This window comes from Vidua macroura, chromosome 21, assembly GCF_024509145.1.
Source record: "Vidua macroura isolate BioBank_ID:100142 chromosome 21, ASM2450914v1, whole genome shotgun sequence".
In the NCBI taxonomy this organism is placed as follows: Eukaryota; Metazoa; Chordata; class Aves; order Passeriformes; family Viduidae; genus Vidua; species Vidua macroura.
This window is the reverse complement of record NC_071591.1, coordinates 2,581,648-2,608,244: the sequence shown is the minus strand read 5'-3', so window position 1 is coordinate 2,608,244 and position 26,597 is coordinate 2,581,648. Positions and strand designations below refer to the sequence as shown.

The following is a 26,597-nucleotide window of genomic DNA, read 5'->3' as shown; positions in this document are numbered from 1 at the left end:
AATTTATGGAAAGGACAGAGCTTCTCTCAAACCACCTACACGCAGCCTTTTATCAGAGCTTCAGTTTGAGAGAGCCTCGTCCCTGCTGAGAGGTACTTAGGGATGAAAGAGCTCTCCACCCAAAGGCTGCCCTGCTTTCATCTCTGCTTAGCGAGAAGACTCGTGAAGCTAAAACTTCTTCTTCTATATAAATTATCACATCGATTTGGCCACCGAGTGATCTCACAGAAGGCCAGAATGGGTAAAACAGGAAGGCACCACAGTGGGTCCGGGAGTGCAAGCTCCTGGTCCAGCAGGGTTATCCCAGAGCACAGGATCGTGTCCCGATGGCTCTGGAATATCTCCGGTGAGGGAGACTCCAAACCCTTCCTGGGTAACCTGTTCCTGTGCGTGGCCACTTGAGCGCTTTTCTAACACTTGGAGCTCGTTGGTCGCTCTCTGTTTCACGGATCGAATCAAACATCAAAGAACATTCTTCTTTAATAAAAATTTTATATATTCCGTATTTTGCAACGCTCAGGGCACACGGGGACTCCTTGCTCCCCTCAGGGACACCGGACGGTCCCTGCTTCCCTGAGGGACACGGACAGTCCCGTCAGGGACACGGACATTCCCCGCTCCCCTCAGGGGACACGGGACGGTTCCGGATCCCCTCAGAGGACACGGGACGGTCCCCTCAGGAGCACGGACAATCCCGGCTCCTCCAAGGAACGCGGGACGCTCGCCGCTCCGCTCAGGGACGCGGGCCGGACCCCGCTGCCCTCAGGCCCTGCCGCCATGGCCGGCGCGTTGCTATGGCGCGGCCCCGCCCCGCCCCTCTCCGCGCGTCCCAACATGGCGGCGGCGGGCGGGGGCCGGCGGGCGCTGCTCCCGCTCCCGGTGCCGCTCCCGGTGCCGCTCCCGGTGCTGCTCCTGCTGCTGCTGGCGGCCGCCGCCACGGCGCGGCTGTACCGGCCCGGGCACGACCCGCTGACCGTGCTGACGGCCGGCTCCGTGCGGCCGGCGCTGCTCAACTCCTCGGCCGCCTGGGTGGTGCAGTTCTACAGCTCGTCCTGCGGCCACTGCATCGCTTTCGCGCCCACCTGGCGAGCGCTGGCGGGGGACGTCAAAGGTGAGGCTCGGAGCGGGTCAGGGCACACGGCCCCGCCGGCCCGGCCGCTGTACCGCGGCCCTTTGCGGCCTCCCGCCGTGCCCGGAGCCGGTGCAGGGCCGCGGCGGTGCCCCGAGGGGCGCTGGGCTGGGTGACCGCGGGGCCTCGGTCACTGTGTCCCTGTGGGCCATGCCACGTGTGCCCGGGGGTTGTGTGAGCCGTGGTGCCTTGGCGTGGGAGCATCACCCTCATCCCCTGCTCTGGAGGTGTTTTGGTGTGTGAGCATCGTCCTCATCCCCTGCTTTGGTGTGTGAGCATCACCCTCATCCCCTGCTCTGGTGTGTGAGCATCACCCTCATCCCCTGCTTTGGTGTGTGAGCATCATCCTCATCCCCTGCTCTGGTGTGTGAGCATCACCCTCATCCCCTGCTCTGGAGGTGTTTTGGTGTGTGAGCATCACCCTCATCCCCTGCTCTGGTGTGTGAGCATCACCCTCATCCCCTGCTCTGGAGGAGCTCTGGTGTGTGAGCATCACCCTCATCCCCTGCTCTGGAGGAGCTCTGGTGTGTGAGCATCATCCTCATCCTCTGCTCTGGTGTGTGAGCATCATCCTCATCCCCTGCTTTAGTGTGTGAGCATCACCCACATCATCCTCATCCCCTGTTCTGGAGTGTGAGCATCACCCTCATCCCCTGCTTTAGTGTGTGAGCATCACCCAAACATCCTCATCCCCTGCTTTGGTGTGTGAGCATCATCCTCATCCCCTGCTCTGGAGTGTGAGCATCACCCTCATCCCCTGCTCAGGTGCTGCCACACAGCCAAAATAGCACATGGGACAGAGCAAGGGGTGGATGGTGGAAGCACATCTCCAAATTAAAGGTTTTGAAGGAATCCAAGTGTAAAGCATTACCTTGCATGCACACAGCAGTGTGGTTTGCATGTAAGTGGCCCTGTGAACTCTTGAAGGCACAATGTTTATCTTCTAAATGTTTTATAAAGAGAGCAGCTTGTTTCAGAGGATAAACAAAAAATACTGTGGTACTGGAGAGGCTGTGCAAACACTTGATTTATATCTTGCAAATTCAGTGTAGCATGGGTGGGCTCAAAGGGGGAAAAGGACCACCAGAAAGTAATACAAAAATTAAGCAAAGTGAGAACCAGGTTTTCAGATTTATCAATTGGTGACTTTAAAAGTAATGCTGGCATCTACAGCTTATGCTGAGGGACCTGCCTTGCTGTCTCTTAGCCTGCTCAGTTTTTTTGGCAGGTGCTGAAGAGTTTTACACTATTTGCAGAGGCTATGTAAGGAAACAAACAGGCCCCTGAGGTATCAATTAAAGTTCAGTACTTCTGCTGGGGAGGAAATCTGAGATCAGATTTGTAGGAAATGTTATGCCTAATATAGCAGTGAAAAGGCTTTTAAACTACTCTTAATTCCCATTTCACCCAGGAGATGTTTCCAGGATGGATACAGCAGTTTTAATGCACTCATGGTTTCACTTTGAGAGGAACTGACGAGCTCTGAGAAGCGTTAACAGCTCACATGAAATGTAGGTGAAGTATTAGGTGTACATTTAGATCTATGGACATGGAAACCCACCCTAAAATAGATCCTACACACGCTGAGGAATTGTGATTGGTGAGCAAAAACTCAAAAGCAGAGAAACACAGAACTGTCATGGTTTTCAGAGCACTTCAAATCCTCCTTACTTGCATGAAGGGTTTGTTTATAAACCAGTAACTTTCTTCTGTTTCATTTGCATTAAGTTTATGTAACATTTTCTCTCCTGCTTTAATCTGCTCGTGGCTAAAATAATATTAGATCTTCTCCTTCTTTGAAGTAACAAGGAGGTCTTTGAGCACAGCAGTGGAGAGCATGAAGAGCCCAAACTGGCCAGAGCTTTGGTCAAAATAAGACAGGTATTTAGGTAGGATTACAGCAGAGTGATACCTTTGTAACTTGTAAAGACTTCTTCAATTACGTATTTTCTTTCTCACCTGCAGATGCTGTTATGCACTTGTATCACTGCAATCAGTTAAAGGCCTCTCTCCTTTAATCCATTGAGTTTTCATGAAAACTTTCATTTAGAAAGTGGATTTTGAATGTTTGTGGACATTGGCACAACCAGCAAATGCTATTGGCTTTTGGTGTTGTCAGCCAAATGTTTCCATTTTCAAGTTGGATGAATGGATTTTAGGAGACTGAGAACAGTCACACTTTTCATTGGTAATTTCATCAAAGAAACCAAACCCAAAGTATTTTGCCCACTTAATCTGTCTCAACATTTCTTTTCCAAAAATACTCATCTGTTGGATATTAAAGAATATCCTTGAGGATGCAGATTCTACATTAGGGAACTCCTAGATCACTGGGATTATGTTTGCTGATTTGGTGTCCAAACAAAATCCAGTTAAATTGGTGCACCAGCTGTGTCCAAAAAAGGCCCGTGCTAATAGACCTAATTTTAATTTAGTTTCTAATTTGTTAAATCTTGGCAATACTACCATTGCAGACTTCACAGCAGAACATAATCCTCCTGAAAAATAGGATCAGTGCTTGCTTTTGTGTAATTTATGTTTTTATTTTGATACTCCCTCTCAGAACAGTCTTTGAGCTCAATCAGTGCTGCTGCTTTCCTGATCACACATTTTATTTTATTACAGCAGTGGCCAAAGTGGCCATTAGAGTTAATTATCATTTTTCTGTTTAAAAGATGATTAAGTCCATCCAACAAAATATCCACAGGCTGGAATTACAAGTAGTAACAAACCTTTGGAAATCCCACATAGAACAACCTGTGAATTATACACAGAATCAATTCACTCCTCAGGATTTGGAGTAACTGTCCAGATTTAGCAGGTTTTGTTTCAAATCCAGCAGTAATGACTTCCTGCTAGAAACTGTTCTTTGAACACATGTGGTGGGGAACTGCAGTCACCTTGTTCAGGAAACAGCCAAGTGTCAAAACAGACAACTCTCAAGTAGCTGTGAGAGAGAGGTGCCTGTGAAGAGCCTTTTACCTCCCTGACTGAAACTTCCTGATGGAAAACACCCAGGTTTATGGAAAGGAAGTGAATTCCTTGAAATTCACTGCTCGATGCTCGGTGGCATTTCTCACGTGGGAGGTTTGACCCACCTGCAGGATTCCAGTTTGTCCAACACAGCCCTGTCATTCACTGCAGCTTGTTTAGCATAAACAGAGATTGTGTTGGTTAATGCATCTCTCGTCTGCCTCTTTCCCATCGCTTGTGAGTCAGTATTTCAAAACCACTTATGCTAATTTAAAATTAATCAGCATTTTAAAAAAAGCCAGCCCAGGCTGCAGTGCTGCAGTAACTCCAGAGTGTCGGCTGTGCACTCCAGCAACTCTGGCATCCCTTGGAAAGGGAAAGCTCCGTTTCCAGCAGCAGGAATGCTAAGCAGCACATCCCAGCTGGTGCTCTTTAACCCGAGTGTTTAACTGGGCTGGGGCTGCTTTGTTGTGCGGGGTTATTTGCATTGTGTTCAGAGAGCTCCCATTCATGGCGTGGAGGAGGATCCAGACAGGTGGAAAAAGGAGGAGGAGTGGTGAAAGTTGAATGAAGGAGATAACCAGAAGCCAAACTTTTCTTTTGTATTTTGCATTTTATTTGATGAAATGGGCTGTTGTGTCCTTTGTGCTGCTGTGAATGGGTGCCCATCTGCTCCAGCGTGTTTGAGGGCTCTCCTGGTGCCCGCTCAGCTCTTGGCATGTTCAGCACAAACCTCTCCATCAGCTGCCCTGGCCTCCTCCAAACACGAGTAAAGGTCAAGCTAAATTTCACAGACCAGACCTCTCCACCAGCTCTTGAACTTGATGAAGCTTTCATGCTCTTTGCTGTAAAAGCAGGTTTAATTTTAGTGCTTTTTAAATTTTATTGGGAATTGTGGGGGACCTTCAAATTCTGCCCACGGCTGGTTTGATTTAACTTTGCTTTAAAAAGGAACTGTCTAAGGATTGTATTGGAGTGGTTCTTCCTTAAAGTGATTGCTGCAGCAGAGCCTGGCTCAAAAAGATAAATTCCCAGCAAAAAAAAAAGAAGGAAAAAGGTGTAAGTTAGTTGAAAGCTTTTATTGAAGTTATATAGGCATATTATGGAAATCCTTGAACTCTCGTGATTATTGATATAAAGGAAAGAGTGATGCTCAAACTCAACTATTAAACACTCTGCTTAAACGTCAGGTATTTTTGGGGGTATAAATAATGTATTTCTGAACAATACTGTCAGATAAACACAGCTTTCAGCAGACACTACATGAGCTAGTGTTGTGTGTAATTCTGAGGCCTCTCAGAAAACTGTAATTTGGAGAAAAAGCAGCTTGTTAAAAAAGCTGTAATACAAGGTGCATTGAATTTATGGGTTTGTAATTGACAGCCATGAGGATGACTAATTGTTGGATGAATTTTATGCAGTTATATACATTCTGCATGCTCTATTTTATGAGCACAGCTAATAGAAAAAGCTGAGGAATTCAATCCAGTTCCTTGCAAGTGTTGGATTGGCCCTGATTTCATCTTGCTGGATTCACCACTGGAACTGCTGCATTGTGTGCTGAGATTCCTCTTGTTCAGGTGCATGGAAAACACTGCTGCAGCCAAGAAAAACAGGGAGGTTTTAGTTATTTTAAAAATCAGTAGATTGTATTACACTGGGGGATGGAAATGAATGGCAAATGAGAATCGACCCAGGGCTGGATTTTTATGCCACTGGAATCTCAGAGTCCTGTTGCTGCTTTCCATGGGAAGCAAGGTAATTCATCAGCTGGGATCCGTGGTCACTCCTGCTGAAAACTGAAAGCTATCTTTGTTTGCAGACTGGGAATCTGCAATTAGAGTTGGAGTGCTGGACTGTGGGGAAGAAGGGAACTATGAGACGTGCAAAGAATATGGGATTCACTACTACCCAACTCTTAGGGTAAGTGCAGAACATCCTGCCTTAGGCAAATGATGCATGTTTTCTAGTAACTAAACTCTGTAACTCATTGTTCTGTAGCTGGAGTTTTGCTTTGCTGAGAAAACTGCAGAGTTGATAAAAGATTCATTTGAGGGGGTTTTGCTGAATGCAAGAGCTGATGCAGCTGTTTTGAGCAGTAATTCAGTTCTGAAGCTGAAAAATTCTTTCTGAAAGAAGATATTCTGTAAAGTACCATGTTATCACATGTATATAACCCCTAGTTTCAATAGATTTATTAGATAATAACCATTTGTATAAATATTTTTCAAATTTAGATGTTACAGGATAATGATTTTAGTTTTGGTGTGTAAAAGTAAAGGGAACACATTGAAATTGCCTCATGAAAACAGCTTATTGCATGACCAATTAAAAATTTACCCTTGATAGATCCTTCACTATTTTTGTGGTTAATTTCATATTTTTCATAATAGAATGCTTAAACTGCCTTTTGAAGAGAATGCTGTGTTAGCCAAAAGTATCTGCCATTGTTCATTTTTAAGTGTAAATGCAGTTTTTACCTTCTCAGTCAGTCTGAATTAATCACATTTTTAAGTGTGAGCAGAATGTGGTGGATGGAGAACGTTGAATAAACTGTTTGTGATGGCAGGAGAGGGAACAGGAAACATTTCAATGTAGGATTTGTGATCTTTTACCCTGATAGTAAAACAAATATTTTTATTTTCTTCTACTCTCCAAAGTTTTAGGTGTAAATCCTCTTTATTAAACACAGAATCTGTTCCATTTCTTTTTTTTTTTTGGTAGCAGAAGGCAGCCAAGCTCCCTTAGATCTCCTGTTTAACCACTGGAGGGAGTTGGGAAAATGTGAACAGTGTTCCAAGTACACACACAGTTGGTAGCACTGATTTGGTGATCAGTTCATTTGTGTTTGGGTTAATGTTTGCAGTGCAGGATCAATACCCACCATTGAATTATGCATTAAGGTATTTTTCCTCTTGCCCTCAGGTAGGTAAAAAACAGGTTTTTGGAACTCTTAGGCTAAGAGGGAAAACAATCTCCTGAGCAGATAAATATAAATATTTTGTAGTTAGAGCTGTGAAAGTAAAAAACTCTTGAAAGCAGTTTTTGTTCTTAAACTGGGCTTTTTTTGTCTGATACAGTGACTTTTCTTTTCTCCCACACAGTACTTCAAAGCATTTACAAAGCAGTTCACAACTGGAGAGAATTACCAAGGTAAGAACATTTTACTGTGAGAAATTCCCAGAGCAGTTTTCCTGTCAGCCAGGGCTGTGTCACACAACAAGCAAATGTCAATTCCTTGCCTGTCAATTCCTTTGGGCAGGGATGGGGTGGACACTAAATAGCTCTTTAAGACAGAATATTTCAAGTACTCTACGAAGTGTTAATCAGAATTTTAAGCAGGCAAAACATTTCTCCAAGAAACTTAGGAATCACATTTCTTTTTTTTTTTTTTTAATGTAGCTCTTAATTGTCACAAATTGTTAATTTTTAGCAATTAACAATGGCTTGTTAATTTTTTTAATCCCTTTTTCCCCCACCACACTCCTCATCAGCACGAGATCCAATTTGCTCAATCCTGACTTTTGATCCCTCAGCCACTTTCCAGGCATCCTGAGGGGCACTGGGAGAGCCCCTATTCAGATGGTGACTCCCTGAAAATAGGCTTATCCCAGGGTTTGTCAGGATCACAGCTTGAGGTGGTTTGTCTGGGACAAAAGTAATGTTGTCCCTTTCCATGGATGAACATTTAAAAGGCCAGAGGTCAGAGGAGAGACCAGACCACCTGCACCATTAACCCTTCTTGTACAAGAGAACCTTAGTTTTACCTCTTGGGCATTTCAAGTATTTTTTGCTTTTTAATGTGGTTCTTTTAAAGCAAATAAAATATTCTCACACTTCAGTTATTTTCTCCTCTTATTCCATGGCTGTGTGGCCTCTCTATTTGGTAGGAATTACATACCGTGGCTGATTTTAATTTGTGGTTATTATCCTGCTGAAGTTGCCCACAGCAACTACTGTGAAAATGTTCACACTGAGAATCAATCATTGTTTGAAGAGAAAATCAGCAAGGCAGGCAGATGGATACATTTGGAAAAGTCTTGAGGTTTTATTAATTTTAGGGTGGGAAGACAGCTTTTAAATATGATCTCACAGCAACATTGAAATGAAATCCTACAACAAAATCCTTAGTTCCTTTTCTTCAGCCAAATAGTATGCTGAGTTTTAAGTCTGAACTTAAAGCAAAAACCTGACCCAGAAAAGCATGCACAGCAAACCTTCATGTGAGTCATTTTTTCCCAGTTTTCTGAAGGTTGTGTCTTTTTGGAACCTGTTCCCAGCAGGAGCAGATCGAGAGCTGCAAACACTTCGTCAGATGATGATTGACTTCCTCCAGAACCATTCCCAGGAGCTGAGACCTCCTGCTTGCCCACCACTGGATCCAGTGTTGTAAGTTCCTTGTTTTCAAATGTAGCTGCTCTCTGTTTACTCAGTTAATTAAATAAACTGTAGAAGATTAAAAATACTGTAAAAGTTTGGGGTTTTTTTTAATACCGGTTCTGCTATGAGATTGTAAAAGGAAATTCCATGAGTAACAGTGGAATATTGCATTCTGTGCTAAATTGCTTTTCTTTTCCACAAAGGTCCGGTGATCTCCCATCTCTTTTTGACAAGAACAGCCACCACTACACAGCCATTGTGTTTGAGAGCAACAGCTCCTACGTGGGCCGAGAGGTAACGTGGGACTTGTGAGGGACAGAGGGGCTGTGAATGGATGCCACCATAAACCAGCTGGGTTTGAGCTTATTTAGCCAAGCAACAACTCCCTAAATGCAGCACTAGAGCAGGTCACACATGTTTGGGGGATCATAAAACCCAGGGATTTGACAGGGCTGTGGTGTTCACTCACGCAGAGGAACTTGCTTACAACAGAAAGTAATGTCATATTAACTTCTTCCATTCTTATTTTACTAGAAGGTTAATTTATCAATTTAATTCTCAGCACAATTTTCTTTCAAGAATTTGAAAGATCACAACAAAAATACTGCCAGATTACATTATTGTTTATTTACCACTAGAGAACCGTTTTTAGCACTCATTCTTCTGGACAATAGTTTGTAATAATCTAAATTCTCCAGTTCCCTTTCTTCACATATAAATTTTGGGAAATTAAGATGGTAGCATAAAATTATTTACCCAGTTCAGAAACACTGAGGAAGTGGAAGTCTCTAGGTTTTGCTTCCCAATAAAATATTTGATTGGGCATCATTTCCCCACCCAATTAGACTGTTGTTAGCTCAGACAACTGTTACTTTTCCTGCTAAGATCTAGGATAAGTGAAGAAAAAAAATACATAATTATCCAAGCATAATCTGTGTGGAAGCATCCAGTGTCTGCAAAATGTTTCTAATTAGATTTGATGCTGAGGTGGCCCAGTGTCATGAGTGGAGGAGGTTGTGCTGCCAAAAGTGGGAATCACTTTGGGATCAGGATGCTTCCAGGCATTTGTTCTCTGGGAGCTGCTGTGGTGATGCAGGTGAGCATTACTGAAGAAATATGAAGGTTATAAAGTTCCTCAGCTTTTTATCACACTGTTTATTATCTACAGTTAGAGGGGAAGACAGAGTCATTTGATTAACACAAAGTGGAGTCTGCTTTCAGGGTAAAAAGTGTTTGTTAGTGTTATGTAGTATTTGAGCTTTATAGAATAGTTTAGTGAAAGAGAAAATAGGATTGTTTTCATGTTTACAACACATGACAAAATGGACAAACCTTCCCATACTGCTGAACAAAAGGAGGCCATGTGTCATTACTGATGGAAGGAAGGAGGAAAAGACCAGAATAGACCAAGAAAAAATAAAATTAAAAAAAGGAAGATAGGAGTAATAATTTCTGGAGAAGAGTAAATCTTCTTTAAGTGAAATTGTTCGTGTGCACAGAGCAGCCATAGCTGCACTTCCTGCAAACAGCTTAATGATGCCCTTAAAGGATGATGCACTTCACCTGTTTATGTGTCTTGTCCTGCAAGATTGGATGTTCCTTGAACAATGTATAATTCATGGCATCCTCTCATTACCCAGGTTATCTTAGACTTGGTCCAGTATGAAAACATCGTGGTGAGGAGAGCGTTGAATTTTGATAAACCTTTCCTGGAGAAACTGGGGGTCACCTCAGTCCCCTCGTGCTACCTGATACAACCCAATGGCAGCCATGGATTAATTAACAAGTAAGTAATTATCTGTCAGAGGGTTATGGGGAGGTTCACTTAACTTATAAAAATGTCAGGATTTGATGTCCTGACACCTCATCAATACATTGTACTGCCTGAACTTGTGTGTTCCCTGTATTATCAATAAAAGACCTAATACTGCTTTTACTTATCACTGTTGCCTATTTATAGCTTCAGTTTATTACTGTGATACTTCTGAAAGGAATAAAACTTTGGAATAAAAGTGGAAAAAATAAATGAAGCATCAAAGTTCTTAAAAAAACCCATCTCTTGTGTAACGTGAACTGACATTTGGATAATCATTATTTGTTCTTATTTTGAACGGAATTTCACACCCCTAATCCAAGTGATTTGTTTTTCATAAATTGAACATTAATTCTTTTCACTTTTTATCAAAACAGGCCATGCTGCACTAGGACTGTAAAACATAAACCAAAGTGAATAGCTTATTTTATAAATACAGTTATTTGCTTTGGCCATTCACTTAGTCTGAGATTAAAAGTGATCTTTGTCCCTTTGCAGTTTGAAGCCTCTACGGTCTTTCTTTTCTTCATATTTAAAGTCACTGCCAGGTGTAAGGAAAAAACTCCTTTTGCCACTGCAGCTGCCTGCTCCAGAAAACAAAGAGGAGAGCACAGAAATCAAGGTGTGGAAAGAGTTTGATAAGTAAGTGATGCCCTTGATTTTTATAAATTTAGTTATTAAGAATTACCTGCAGCCTTTTCCTGCTGCATGGGAAGCTGTGCTGTAATTTATTATAAAATCCTAGTGCAGTTCCATATTTTACTTCATTTCACTCCGTTCAGTTCAGTTGTGAGCAGCTTTTCAAACAATTCACAGGTGAAATTACTGAGGTATTTTGGTTTTAGCAGCAGATGTCTGCACTGCTCTGGAAGGAATGGTTTTACCAGAAGTGTTGTGAAACATTCAATTGCCTTGAAAATATCAAGGACTTATCACCCACTACCTGAAAGAAGTGATCAGTGTCCCTGAAAAAATACATGGTGAAATACCAAGCTGTAACATTTCTGTAAGAAATTCTCTCTGTGCAATAGTAAAACAGTGCCCACTGAAAAGGGCTTGTCAAATGCAAGTATAATAGAAAATAATAAAGTCAGTGTAAAAGATGTTTATCACCCCAAATCCTCTGAGGTTTATCTTCACCCTCTTTCCCTCTTTGAGAGAAGGATGCAAAGCCTTTGCAGAGAGATAATCCCTCAGCATCTTTAGATGGAAAAGATGTGGGACTGAGTGCTTTAATATAATACTTATTTTCCTTTCATGGACACTATTAGTGTCATCTTCTTTCAGTGACTATTATAAAATACTTTATATGGAACATTCAGTTAGCAAAACAACTTAGTTAAATTGAGCTGCTTTCCAGAAAGGCAAAATCTTGTTGACATGAATCTCCACTCCAAGTATCTTCTAAATAGGATCCTTTTGGAGAACCTCCTGCATTCATGTGGATGTCTCTTTATTTAAGAAACTTGAAGCAGAATTTTGCTGGTTTTTATAACTTAAGTGAGTACTTCATTAATTAAGGAGATAAATTCAGAATAAGTCTGTGGCTTAAATTAAATTATAGATGTAGTATGTATGATTATAGATGATTCTGTCTTTTAATATGTTCTTTCCTGCATGTTATTTATGAGGTGGGAGCAGCCAGTTTTTTCAATGATTGTTTTTTAATTCTGTTTTTTAGTAACAATAGTGCTGCTGAATTCTTACAAGAAGTATGAACTCTGTGAACTTGTGTGTGTTCAGTTCCATTGCTCTGTCTCACACTGCCTGAAAAGCTTTGAAAGCTGGGGCTGTGTGCCTGATGCATTTGTACTTTGTAAAGCAAGTTTAGTTATGAAGATATTTGGTTGTGAGAAGGGACTTGGAGAATGTTTTATTTGGTTTATATGGTTTACTTGTACGTGTCAGAACTCTTAAGAGCTGCTGTGTTTTAACTGGGGAGGTAAAGGACCTGCAGCAAAACTGCTGCAGTTGGGAGAGGATTTCTAATTGAGTCCTTTCCAACACTGACATTTTCAGTCTTGTTTGCACCCCTGCCCTGTGCAGAATCCCCTGTTCAGAGCATGTCCTGTTTATGTTTGTGGTCAGCCCAGCAGAGAAGCTGTAATTTCCTTACACCAGGGCTGTAATTTCATTACAAGGTAAAGCTGGCTGGGAGGCAAAATTTCAGTCAAATATAAAAAAAACAAAAGCAAAACTTTCTCGTGTGTGGTTGTGCCTCAGTTGTCCAAACTCTGCCTGTGCCACTCAGGCTGGGCAGGACTCTGCAATCTCTGTGGGGTGGCCAGTGCTGGGGGAGGGGGCTTTAATGACACCTCCTCTCATCAATTTTACCTCTGAGAGTGGTGGGGAAGGGAGTGGCAGGAGGCTGCCAGAGCCCCCCAGGATTGATGTGTGTTCCAGGTCCCGGCTCTACATGGCTGACCTTGAGTCAGGATTGCATTTCCTGCTCCGGGTGGAGCTGGCCACGCACAAGGCACTCGAGGGAGCTGAGCTAAAAACCTTCAAGGACTTTGTCACCATCTCTGCCAAGGTAGGCACTTCTGGGCTGTGATTATTTGTGAAGATAAAGTGACTCCACCAGAAGATTTATCGTGGGATGTAAGTCTCTCAAAATGACTTGCACAGTGTTTGAGTGTGTGCATCCTCAGTAGCTTAAAAAAGAGTTTGCTGGGTTTATTTAAAGGCTATTTTTGAGGTATTGTTTGCTGTTCTGACATACTTACAGGGTTAAAATGCAATTTAATTTCACCTTAGGGGGCTCAAAATTAAATAAAGCTTAAGTAGTCTGCAACATATTGAACAAACACTGTAAATATAGTCCATTTATCAGATTTTCAGGATAAGTAGCTATTGTTACTCAGTGAGATTAAACCAACCTTTGTTTTTCATTCTTGACTTTTGGATTTCATTAATGCATACTTGGCAAATGCTGTTCTTTTTAGAGATGTTAGTAGCTTCTGTCTGAATTTTGAATATAATTGTGGTACTGATTTTGATTAAATGCGTATTCAAAAATAACTGAGCTATTGAATATAATTGAGTATTTAAAATTAAAAATGCTTATGTGTTACATTTGCATGAAAAGAAAATACATGTAATGTAATGTGATATGACTTGAACAAATTTTAAATTATTTTGCTTTATAATGCCAGCTTCCTGAAATGACCAATATATCTTTATTTTTACTCAGTGTGTAGCTAACACTATGATTTATTTTTAACAAGTGAATTAATAACTCTTAAGGGAATAATAAGGCCTATATGAACCATTCCCAAATATCTGGGTTTATCTGAAAATCAGACAGACAGTTCCTTACCCAGCCAGCTCCCCCCTGCAGCCATCAGAGGTCAGAAATCTCCAGCTGGCCTCATTTCTTTAAGAAAGTGTGGTGGTAATCTTTCCATCATATTATCCCTAAAGCATCCTCTGTCCTTCCCTATGGTTCCTGATGTCATTTGATTCCCTGGCTGTTGATGATAAATGAGGAATGTTCTCTTTTAGGTGCCTGCTCATCTCCACCTCCCCTGTGCTACTAGGGGTTGCTATCCTTTATTTGCCTTTTTTTTTTTTTTTTTTTTTTGTCATGTAATAATTTCCTCGTTTCTCTCATTCATATTTTCAAGTGTTTCTGTTAGGAAATTTTTTGTATTCTTCTCCTGTTTATAGTGATGGTCAATCCAAAGGCACAGAGATCTCTGATTCCTGCTTGGGGAATTTTCATGACTGAAATCCTGCTCCCTCTGGAAGGGTCCTAAAGAATGGCAGATACTTGACTTAATTCTGTAATAATTCCAAGCCTTATTAAACAGAACAGCATTTCTGCTGTAAAATAATGGCCTTACCACTGATTTACAGTTCCTCACACTCATCTGCCAGGCTGTGGCTCCTGTAAGTTCTGGGTTAAGGAAGTCCCTGATTCCAGATCACTTTGGAAATCACTGTTAGACATGAAATAAAGATGTTATTCTGGATAACTACTCCTAAACTTACAGAAATCTGACTAAAAAGAACTAATTTTTCTGATTGATCTTCCAGAAATGAGAAGGATTTCAGCCTCTCTGTTTCACTGAGGTGTTTTACTCTGTTTTGAGCAACATTCTGAACTGAATTATCTTAATGTGAAATCCTGGATAATGTCAAGTTGTTCCGTAGCATTCCTGCCTGCTTAATTTTTAACATTTTGCACAAAAAAACTTGTTGAATTTTGTAAGCAAAAGCTGGTGTGAGGTGGCTTTTTACTGAAAGCAGAACAAGTAATTAATTTGCTCCTCAGAAAAACAAAATGAAGCATTTTACAGATGGCAAAAACCTTTGGATAAAACCAAAAGCGTCTTGTTGCTAATGAGATCTGTGCTTGAAAATGTTTTCTTCCTTGTTTTTTTTTTATTTTTCTCAGCTTTTTCCTGGCCGTCAGCCCGTGGTGAAGTTGTTAGAGACCTTGCAGGAGTGGCTGGTGAGCCTTCCATTAGACAAAATCCCTTATGATGCTATCCTGGATCTGGTCAACAACAAAATGCGGGTAAGCTGTTCCCAGTTCCAGCATAAAACAGGGCATTAGGAAAGGATAAGATTCTCTGTCAATCTAAGACATCACTTACTGCTGCTCCCCCAGTCATAATGGAGTTATAAGAAGGTTAACATGAAAATAAAGTGAAATCATTAGCAGGAAAAAACAACCCACATCCCCACAAAGAAATTGAAATGAGAGAATTGAAACACGCAATCCTGGCTGGGTTTTATAATGAGCAAGCAATATTTGTTCCCTAATGTCATCCCCAGGGATGCAAGATGCCTAGAGGATATTTCTGATTTTGCTGTGCCTGCTGTCAGCAGGATTCTCTTGAAGGTTAGAGTTTAAGTGATGGGAAATTTACCCACTGAAATGTGCATTATTCCTGAAGAGTTGCCCCAAATTACTCTCTAATTTCCCTGCTGGAATCCCATCCCACTTTGGCAAAGCCCTGTCATAGGGTTGTCTTTGCTCAGAACTTCACAATTTCTTCCCTATTTCTGTCTGAAATTTGAAAGCCTCCTGTGTGTTTTAGGAAGAGGAGAGAGGAATCTCAGAAACTAAAATCTTGCACTGCATTTCAGGTGCAATGAATAAGGAGTGGGTTTGTTCCAAGAAGAAATAATATGGAATTTTACAGCCAGTTAAGGCTTTACACTGTAAATCATGTAAACCTTGTGGAGTAGTAGGGAAATTTGGATCTGCCCAGAGAAGCTGGAGCTCTGGCAGTGTACAGGAATATTTTTGTGTGTTGTGTTCTTAAAAAAAAAAATCTTCACAGGTTAAACTACTTTGTGTGCTCTGTCAGACTGATTTTCGTAGGTTTGATGTCAATGACTGAACAATCTGTATCTTGTCCAACAGGGATGAGTTTTATGATGATGCTTCAGAGTATCTGAGACATGAGGATTTTTGTTTGCCTGAAGCATGAACTGATTAACAAGTGCAGAAAGTCATTTAATGTTCTTTACCCTGGATCACCTCAATTCCATGTGGGATCAGCAGTGCTGCCACACTCAGTGGGACATTTAGGCCCCAGAGCAGCACATACCTTAAATACATCTCTTTTTTTTGCAGATTTCTGGGATATTTCTCCCCAGGAAAGTCCAGTGGGTTGGGTGCCAGGGCAGCAGACCAGAGCTGAGGGGCTACAGCTGCTCCCTCTGGAAGCTGTTCCATACCCTCACTGTTCAGGCTGCACTGAGCCCAAAAGCTTTGGTAAACACAGGTGAGCAGCAAATATTTTTTGGTGTATAAATCCTCAGGGAATCAGTTTTGTGGAGGAGAGTGGCTGCAAGGCTGCACCAGCAGGGGTCAGAGCTTGGCTGCAGCAGGAAGGTTTGGAAATGTGCTAAATGAAGTGTGTGGCCCTAAAGCTGCAAGTAATAAAGCAGAAAAAAAAAAAAGGGAAAAAATAAAAAGAGAATTTCAAACAAAGAAATTTTGAGCTCCCTGAAAAGGGATGAAAATGATTCAGGTTACCTGAGGTTGCACTGGGAATGAAATTTGAGTAAAATGAGGTTTTACCATACAGCTCAGTAGCTGTAAAAGTTGTAGAGCCATTAGCTGATCCTTCTATAATGTTATTTCTTAAATACTGAATGTTACGATTTCTGGTTTATTTTTTTTCAGCTGAATGTACCTGTCATTAATCCCTGCAGTGATTTACAACTTTGCCAGCACTCTGTAAAATTGCTCATTTTTAGACTTGCAGCATCTTGTGAAGCTGAGTGTTAATATTCTAGTGATGATTCCTGTTTAAGAAACATGCTGGTTATAAAATCTATTCTCCTTCCCCAATGAAAATAGAATCACTGATGCTAAAAGTTTGTTTTTTATTCTTGCCAGGACAGTGCTTTGTTTGGTTACAGTTCTATTTAGTTTTCATTTAAAACCTTTTAAATGTCTTTTCCAAGGAATATGGGAATTCTACATGGACATCATAAAACCCAGAAATTTTCAATTTACCAGTTGTTGATTGTATGTTTAAAAGGATTTTATTATTTCACATTACATCCATTTCACATTACATCCATGCATTTGTCAAGCATTATTTGCAGTCAGAGTGAAAATCCTTCAAATCTGAATAATTCTCCTGCAGAACAGGCATTTTTTGATAGCAAATCATTCTGTTGTTGGCTTTTGTTTCTCTGTTTTGTTTGTTGTTCATGGGGCAGTAGATTGAATTTCTTCAATTTAGTGCATTCACTGCCCAGTGAGTTTGAGGGGTTTGTGCTGGATGGTTTTGAGCTGTTCAGCACGATCCTGCATAACTTAAATTTCCCCTCTTAGTTCCAAAATGTTCTGATTAAATCTAAAAAAAAAATTCTTAATATTTAACTACACAAAATTGCCCCTCAAACTGTGTATTTCAGGCATGAGCCTGAAGTTAAAAAACACATTTTAGAACCTGAGAACTCTTTGGCACAGTTAACCCTGGCTGTAAATCGGGCCAGATATGTGATGATCACTTCTTATGGTGAAAGAATTGGGTCAGTCTGAGACTGTGGGATTATGTCTTGGGAGGTTTTCCTCTCCTTATTGCTTGTTTAAATCCCATCTACTAAAAAGCATGATGCACTCCCTAATCCTTCCCACCACAGGTAGGGTTTTATGGTTCTTGTCCACTTTAAAGATTAGGGTTACCCTGAATTGCAGTAGTTTGGGAGGAAAGAGAAAAGGAGGATTACACAATGATACATGGCAGATGTTAATAGAAGATTCATCTCGGGGCTGATAAAAGAAAAAACAAACAAAATGAGCCATTTTGCAATTGTTTTCTTTCTGAAGCAGATGTATTTTTCTTGATCATCCCCTCTGCTCGAGGGCCTGGCACTCTGGGTGAACTCCCTGTGGCTTTCTTGATAAAATGATTTTATTGGGTTATGTCTGATGCATTTTCATGCTGAATGGGGAAATCTGAACCTGCAGTGGGAGTAGCAGGAGGGATCCAAAGGAACTCAGGACAGAACTGCTCACAGCCAAGGATGTGTAAAATCATCGTAGAAATCATTTCCTGAGCACACGTCATGACAAGAAATGTGGTTTTAGGTAACAGGATGTGCTGGTGTGAATAAGACAGGCTTGTGGGTTTTATAATAAATTATCTGGCATTTTTTAAATCTATTGCTGAATTTGACAGATTTCCCCACAAAATGAATTTTCAGGGTTGTACCATTGCACAGGAGAACAGATAAAATTAAATTTGTGTGTGAATCTCTTGTTTCTCCACAAAGAGATAATTTGCTGGTTGTGTTTGTTATTGTTGTTTTTCCTAAATACATATTTCAGTATAAATGGTAAAACTGTTCTGCCTGAAATTCGTTTTAACTTCCAAAATAATTTTCCAGCCTTTCTTTTAATGCAGTAATTTAATCTGCTTTAATCTCATAGCTTTTATTTATACATGTCTGTTCAATCACAGATATTGAATGGCTGAGGAGAAATCAGGGTTTTTTTAGGATTTCTTTTGGGCTTTAAAGACTTCTTTTTGCTGCTGTGTTTAAGAATATCCTGTTGTTGTCCTAAATAAAGGTGTTGATGACAATCTTTATGTATTTCCCATATCTGTAACAGATGACTGCTCTGATAGTTTGAGCAGATTTTGTTGTTTCGGGTTTTTTTTTCCAAGAAAACAAAGCAATAGTAAATTACTCATGGCGTTCAGCAGCAGGAGTCTGTAATTTGATCAATCTGCACCATAAAATGTGTTTAATTTGACAAGTGTGTGCTCGTGGTAACACACAGGACATTTTAAAATACATTTTGACATAATTTACTGGGTCAATTAAGCATGAATCAGAAATTCTGTGCGACAGAGATGAAACCATTAGGATTTCAACAAATTATATCAGGTTTCCAAGGCACTTAGAGATGTAAGGAGCTACCTGCTGACACAAGAAAGGCCACAAAGTTCTCAGCCTGTGCAGGCCTCATCTTCCTGCTGAATTCATTATTCTTTTGCATTTAGTGTGAATGTTATAAAAAGAATCACGTGTTTGTGTTTATTTTAGGAGGAATTCCTGATTTATTCTCCAAAGTGTTGCTCAGCAGTTGCTCTGTGCATTCAGAGCCTGCCAGAAAAGCCATGGAATTAATAACTCTAATGAGATTGTGGTGCTCTCTAATTCCTCAGAATTGTGGAGTAACAAACAGCCCTCACAGGCACCCTGTGCAGGACTCACCAGAGGGGGTTTGACTCTTGATTTTTCAGTAGTAAAATCACCGTAACTTCAGTGCCTGGGCATGAATATGGAGGTGAATGCATAATATAAACATTCATTTAGTTATTGGGCAAGAGCTTGGAGAAAGTCCCTAATTCCCCAGGAGTTGTGGCATACAGAAAGTGTGTATTTTGCATATTTTAACAATTTCACAATGTCCTCTGATAAAAATCATGTCTGGTTTTCATTAACTAAGTTTGGTGTTCCCCTCAATTTTTAAGATACTCTGAAAGGAGAAATTTTGCTGTAGAGACCACTTGACTTTTGTTTGATTGTGGTGTTCAGGGTAGCTTTGGGCACAGCTGTACAGACTGAATATGTTGTGTGTGTTGGTACAAACAGCCAGTGTAAATTGCAAAAGTGATTCATTTCAGATCAGGTGTCAATTCTGTGGAACAAGAATGGAGCAACTTTTCCTTTCCTTCTCCCCACTTTCAGTTTCCTGCTGTTGGAGCTGTGTCTGTCCTTTGTCTTGTAGGTCTTGAGGACAACCCCCAAATTGTGCTGCAGGTCATGAGGAGATACATCCAGCACTTCTTTGGATGCAAGGCTTGTGCTCAGCACTTTGAGGAGATGGCCAAAGAATCCATGGATTCTGTGAAAAGCTTGGACCAGGCTGTTCTGTGGCTCTGGGAGAAGCACAACGTGGTGAACAACAGGCTGGCAGGTAGGGGAGAGAAACTCCTGAGCCAGAGCTGGTAGAGAGTGAGAAACATCATTCTCAGAGCTGGTTTCTTCTGAGATTTCACCTGTTGCTTGGTGAGGCTCTTCCTGGAGCACAAATCAAAGGAGCCATTCAGCTGCTTAGCAGTGGATAAAAAATAATTACATTTCTTTCTGTAGCAGTTTAGGGTTAAAACCTGCCTTTGTTTTGTTTTGGAAAATGATGGCAATTGAGCAAGAGGCTTCCTCAGGATAAAAGAGCCTCAACTCTTGGCTGATCAGCATCTGAATAAAAATAAAATTACTGTATAAAGGAAATCTGTGCCCCCTCCAGATCCCTGTGTTTTCAGTTGAAAGTGCTGTTAAAATACTGGTTGTGTTTAATCCATTCTGTTATGGAGGTATCAAGTAACTAAAGCACTAAAGAAAATTGGTTTCTCTTTGCACTAAATCCCTGTCTGCTGTTATGGATCTGGGTAATGCAGCATTAGTTACAATTTCAATATGCTACATTGTGTTCATATTATGCTCCTGCTGCATTCCCAAGATTTATGAAGAATTAAATACTGTTGTGAGTACAAACAGTTTGCCTCCTTTCTCTGAGGAGAAAAAAAAAAGTAAATAATAAGAGATTAAATAAAAACATCCTCTAATTTTGGTTCCTCTAACAGGCAACTCCTGTGGACTTGGAGTTGCCAAGTGGTGGAGCAATGCACTTATTTAGAACATTAAGGTATTGGAAAACTCACATGGATATTGATTTAGGTGATGCAGCAGCCAGCTAAAATAGCCTTTTAGTAAGAAGTATAAACACACTGGAATAAATAATAATGTTAAATTATGCTTTTTCAGTTTGCTAAAATTTCTCTGTGGGACAGTGATATATTTTCATCCTTAAAAGCTGCGTCTGTATTTGTGGTGCTGTGTGAGAAATGGTGTTTGGTCAATGAAAACACCTTGGGGTGGGGGTCAGGAGGTGCCTGGATGTGGCTCTGCCTTATTGAATTATTCCCTGTTCCTTTGGAATGCACAGGATTTACAGCATTTCCCTCTTTGGCAGGAAAACATAAAGTACAGGGAGTTTTCTCTTTGTAACCTTGCTGTAACACATTTTGTTTCTGCATTTTTTATTGAAACAAATTGATTGCTGGGTGATCTTTAGGATAAAAAAGCCAATTTGCTCTTTTGCTCATAAATATCAAGCAGACAAATATTTTTAAATGACTTTTGAATCCCAGGGGAATTTTCCTGCTTTTAAAAAGAATAAAAATAATAAAATGAGAATAAAATGCAAAATGATTGTTTCTAAAGTATTTTAAGTGCTAGTGTACTAATCAGGTTAATAAATTAGGGGTTTTAGCAGGTGAAGATTTTTTTCTAAAAATTATCTCCATTCAAATTTTAAAATACTGGTTTTTAGAGCAAAGTGTGAGACCAGCTGCAGCGTTCAGCTCAGAAACGTGGCCAGAGCTGTGAGCATCTGAAATGTTGAAATCAGATCTAATCCAAGACAGTGTTATGTATTTAAAGACTTATTTTTTAGCTGAAAAATACGTCTTAAACCTGAACGTGGCTTTTAAAATACTGCCAATGTTTGTTCTGGTAATGGTGCAGAGCTGTGGAAAAGCAAGCTTGGGATGGAATGATTCACAACCCAGAAACATGAAAATATCTGTGTGTCTGGCCTTGGAGCTGCTCTTGCAAACCAGGCAGAAAACAGGGATTAAGGAGTGAAAAGAGCAGTTTGTTTTGCACCATAATTCAGGTTAACCCTGCAGGGCCCAGACTGTTGGGTGTTCCTGCCTTCTGGAAGCAGCAATTGCAGGATTTGGGGTTGGGATTGAAATGCTGCAGCTTTTACTGTGAGAAAAGGGAAATACTTGTGAGTTAGTGTTTGTATTTTGACATGTTTGGAGTCGGGATTGATGAGAAAAGTTCCAAAATTTGTGATTGTCTTTGTTTAATTCCATTATTGTGCTGTGGCTTTTTATGCCAACCTCACTGAAAGTGGAAAACACTCCCTGGGCAGTGTCTGATGGTGCAGCTTTCCCAGTTCATTCCTCCTGACTTTTTCCCATTTATATTTTTCTCCTCCCAATTAGGTGATTTGACTGAAGATCCAAAATTCCCCAAAGTTCAGTGGCCAACTCCAGACATTTGTCCTGCATGTCATGAAGAAATCAAAGGGCTGCACAGCTGGAATGAAGCCCAAGTGCTGCAATTCCTGAAGTCCCACTACAGCAGTGAAAATATTCTCTATAAATACACCGAGAGCCAGACTGACCCCGGTGACAACGAGCAGGGAGACACGAGGGAGGTGAAAGACAAAAACCTGCTGAAGAACTCGGTGGGAAATGGAGAAAACAAGCTCCAGGATAAGGAGAACCCAGGAGATCCGGGCTCCAAGGTGTTCCAGAAGCCAATGGGAAATCCTGGAGCTGTCCAAGGTAGCGGCAAAAGCGCAGCTGCATCCGTCAACCTCAAAGGGACCAGGCAGGCTGTGTCCTTCCTGGGGATTGGATTTTCCAACCTAGACATGAGTCTGTGTGTCATCCTCTATGTGGCATCATCCTTGTTTTTAATGATCATGTACTTTTTTTTCCGGGTGAGGTCCAAGCGCTGGAAAGTGAAGGCTCACCGTTCCTCGGTGTAGGAGTTCTCGCTGTACGTGGCTGTTGGGTCCCAGACACAGCTTTAATATTTATGATCAGGGATTTTATATGCAGTATTCCTTGGGTCAGGCCCCTTTCTTCCCGAGGCATTTCCCAGGTGTTCAGCTGAACAGGTGGAGCTGGCCTTGAGATCCCCAGGCTTTGCCCAAGGCCACGTCAATGTCCTCGCACGGGAGCGTTGCATTTGGCAGTTAAGATTTTTCCATGACTTCCCACCAACATCCTTTACTCATTTCCAGAGTAAACATTGCATTATGCAATCTGCTGTGCCTGCTGGAGAAGGAAATTGGATATTGTTTTGTGTATTTTCAAGTCAGGTGTTATTTTTATTTTTTTTAATTCATCCAGAGTTGATTTCACCTTCCCGAGTGCTGAATGGTACCTTGGCTGCTTCACTGGGAGAAGCAGGAATTCTGATGTTTCTTTTCAGGAAACATGAGTTCTCTTCTGATTAAATCAATTCTAAACCTCTGTGACTTTCTGAAATATTATTTACATATTTAAAGTAGGAAGCATTTCATGTTCAAATCATTCATCCATTCTCTGGTGCGTTCCAGACGAGGATATGTGTGTGTCATCACTAGGGTGAGAGTTTTGGGACACAATTAGCAGCCTGAATCTGATTGCCAAGTAATTATGGTGTTATCCAGGTGGAAACAAATCCTGATGAACTCTAGGAAAGGAAAACAATGTTTTTAGTGAAGGGCAGCATGATTTGTGTTATTGTGGCAGAACAGATTGGAAAATCTAGAAATATTGAGTTTCTTCTGTTGAATTTCCCCATCACAAGAGAGCAATTAACACTTCCCTTGGTATTTCCACACAGAGCTGCCCCATTCTGGGATGTCCAGTTCCCTCTACAGCTCAGTGTGGGGTCCTTGGAGCAGCAGTGAGAAGAAATCCTGAAAACATTACAAAATCATCCTTGGGAGTAGGAGGTGCTGTGATCCTGGCTGGGGGGGATAATTCACGTCCTGGATAGTGAAGTTTATAATCCTATCCAATGTAATTGAGCATGTTCTAGTTATCCATTACCTAATCTTTAGTTAATCCTAATAGGTTTTGGCCTCAATGTTTTCTCGTGGCAGTGAGTTCTCCAGATTAATTATGTTATATAAAAAGGCTTTTCCTTTCAATTCTACATTTGCAACTTTTAATTTAATTGAAGGTTTGCTGGCTCCTCTGTTACATGAGAAGGAATAAGGAGTCCCTGGCCAATTCCCTGGATTTATACCATTGGTGTGTCCTCCTCTAATTTCCCTCAGAAGCCCCAGCAAAGAAAGTTTGAAGCCTGGCAACAAAAAAGCACAGAAACTCCACAGGGTTATTTTTTTTATAATCAAATATTGGCTGTTCACAAAATGGAGTGTTTCTGACAGGTCTCTGCAGCATCCAGTTGGAAAGACAGAACTGAGCTGCAAAGATTCACTGTCCCTTGTAGCTGAAATTTATCACAGTAACACCCACAGAGAGGAACAACTTTCAGGGGCTGCTGTGAATGTGTCAGAGGAAGAAATCTCAGTTCTCAGGACCCTGTCAGTCCAAGATTCCTGCAGAGGGGCTGGGTCTGTGCCCTTGAAGGACCCTCAGAATTCCAGAGTTCTGGCAGAAGGAACCATCCTGGGTCTTTCCTCTTTAGGAGTTTGTGACTCCCATCCTTAGAGCTGCTGGGCTTGGATTTCAAACCCCCTGCAAGCACAAGGGTGATGGTGAGCTGTTGGGAAAGGGGGTCCAGGCTCATCAGGGCCCTTTGGTTTGGGCTGGAATCCAGTGAGAGATCCCAGGGCTCATTCAGAGGAAAACCTGGAGATTCCACACTGACTTTTGAAAATCCGGTAACTTTGGGGTGTTCTCAGCCCTCCAGCAAGGACACTTAGCTTTAAAAGAAAATCCAAACACCAGGAAAACCTAACCCAGCACAGCAATGCTGAGCTAGTTCATCCCTGCTGTCAGTATTGCACATTCTCAAGTTGAAATTCAGTCATTAGTTGTTTAGAATTCTAACAAGAATAGACCTGGTTTCATAAGCTTTGATTCATTCTGCTCATTTTCATCTGCACATGAAAGCAAAAGGCCTTGGGGGTTTGTAGGGGTGGTTTTGCCATGTAAAAACAGCAAATGTGGGTTTGGAATAAAGTTTGGGGGTTTTGCTACACACATTTAACTTCCACATTGCTGCAACCCTGCTGCAAACACAACAAAATGAATCAATACTCAAACTTCAGTGGCTTTTTTTGTCTCTTCAGACTATAAAAGTATGAAATTAATGAAATTAGGATGTTGCTTGTCCATGTTGGTGCTCCAGCTCTTGCCAGTGAGCCAGCCAAGGCTTTCACTCCAATGTCCTCATCTGGGAAGGTTTTCTTGACTTTGAATTCACTTGAGCAAATCTTGGTTTGCTTGGGTTTATTTTTGTCTTTCTAATGACAAATTTTATGTCTCTGTAACAATAGCCTGTGCTGAGGCATGGGGGATGCTGCCAGGAAAGTGTTTCTGGTTCAAAAAATTGTCTCCAAGCCCCACATCCTGAACCTTGGAGGGTTTATTTGTGTGGTGTGTTGTCCACAGAGGTTCCTGCAATGCCACTTCCCTGTGGGAATCGTGCTGTGCTGGGGGCAGTCACTTGGCCCTTTGTAATTCATGGAGCTTTCTTTGCTCTCAGGATGTTTTCAAATAGGAAATATTAAAATAAAAAGAATAGCTTGTGCCAGGAGAGACAAAGGCTGCAAGTGCTAAAGAAACCCCATGAAGTTATTAGTGAGAACTCCTAATTTTCTGTATCCAGCAGTGCATCCACCCTGCTGTTCCTGCACAGAGCTGGATGGGAACAAAAGTCCCAGGTGTGGTGTTGCACATGAGGTGTTGAAAATAGTGACAATACCATTTCAGTAATTTAAATGTTCTATTTATTTGACGTCAATAACTTGACATTTCCAAGTCTGTTCTGGTTGGGTTGGGTTTTTACTGTCTCATTCCTCTCTTGGAAGGAAAAGTGACTGTTTTGTACTAAATTGTAAACTAATGTGCTTGTTTAAAATAAACTGCAAACGTTTGGGCAAAGTGGATGCGTTTTGGCTCTTTACCTGTGTTTGCAAATTGTTTTGAGCTGAGCTTTATTGCCAGGACAGCTCATGAACATGTCCATGACAAACCAGATCCATCATCTTGGGGAGGTGCATATTTAAGCCCAGACTTCTCAGGAGCTGCTGAGGAATCTGAATGAGGGAAGAAAAAAAATAAACCAGGAATAAATAAACGTTTGAGTGGGTTGGTTTTTATTAATGGTTGTTTTTTATTAATGGCAGAAGCCCAAGTGAGGAAGACCACGGGCAGGTCTGGGCACAGGAGGGGGTGTGCAGGGAGAGATCAGCACAAGGCCTTTTGTGAGGTCCTGGGCGTCACAGCATGAGAGACCACGGGGCTGGCAGGTGCCACTGCTGGTCCTGAGTGGGACACAGCCCCTGCCCTTGCTCCTGAGTGGGACACAGCCCCTGCCCCCTGTCCTGAGTGGGACACAGCCCCTGCCCTCGCTCCTGAGTGGGACACAGCCCCTGCCCTCGCTCCTGAGTGGGACACAGCCCCTGACCTCTGTCCTGAGTGGGGCACAGCCCCTGCCCCCTGTCCTGAGTGGGACACAGCCCCTGCCCCCTGTCCTGAGTGGGACACAGCCCCTGCCCTTGCTCCTGAGTGGGACACAGCCCCTGCCCCCTGTCCTGAGTGGGACACAGCCCCTGCCCTCGCTCCTGAGTGGGACACAGCCCCTGCCCTCGCTCCTGAGTGGGACACAGCCCCTGACCTCTGTCCTGAGTGGGGCACAGCCCCTGCCCCCTGTCCTGAGTGGGACACAGCCCCTGCCCCCTGTCCTGAGTGGGACACAGCCCCTGCCCTCTGTCCTGAGTGGGACACAGCCCCTGCCCTCGCTCCTGAGTGGGACACAGCCCCTGCCCCCTGTCCTGAGTGGGACACAGCCCCTGCCCCCTGTCCTGAGTGGGACACAGCCCCTGCCCTCGCTCCTGAGTGGGACACAGCCCCTGCCCTCGCTCCTGCCCGGCCACAGCTGCCCCACCCCTGCCCCGTGCCCGGGGGAACCAGCACCACCACACCCGGGTTTGCTTCCTTAGAGGCTCAGACTAAAAATCCACTTAAAAACCGATCTTAGGAGGGACCGTGTGGGTCATCAGCTGCCCCCAGAAGATGTTCATGGCCCTGGGGAGGGGCAGGTGCTGGTGGC

The 26,597-nt window shown here is 42.1% G+C and overlaps 1 protein-coding gene across 4 annotated transcripts; it reads left to right on the top strand.

Annotated features, from left to right (window-relative positions):
* Window positions 1–489: 489 nt before the first annotated feature.
* QSOX2 (quiescin sulfhydryl oxidase 2) lies at window positions 490–25,431 on the top strand. Of its 4 annotated transcripts, XM_053996684.1 has the most exons (13): window positions 490–1,111; window positions 5,925–6,025; window positions 7,207–7,255; window positions 8,383–8,491; window positions 8,686–8,776; window positions 10,123–10,268; window positions 10,794–10,937; window positions 12,699–12,828; window positions 14,695–14,817; window positions 15,886–16,036; window positions 19,510–19,698; window positions 21,797–22,141; window positions 23,193–25,431. In XM_053996684.1, exons 1-13 carry the CDS (start codon window positions 778–780, stop codon window positions 23,270–23,272), a joined length of 1,992 nt encoding a protein of 663 aa, XP_053852659.1. In that variant the 5' UTR covers window positions 490–777; the 3' UTR covers window positions 23,273–25,431. The 4 variants fall into 4 exon arrangements, with proteins under 4 accessions (XP_053852659.1, XP_053852658.1, XP_053852657.1 ...); XM_053996683.1 differs by having other exon boundaries at window positions 492–1,111; window positions 8,386–8,491; window positions 21,797–25,431; XM_053996682.1 differs by having other exon boundaries at window positions 492–1,111; window positions 21,797–25,431.
* The last annotated feature ends 1,166 nt before the right edge of the window (window positions 25,432–26,597 follow it).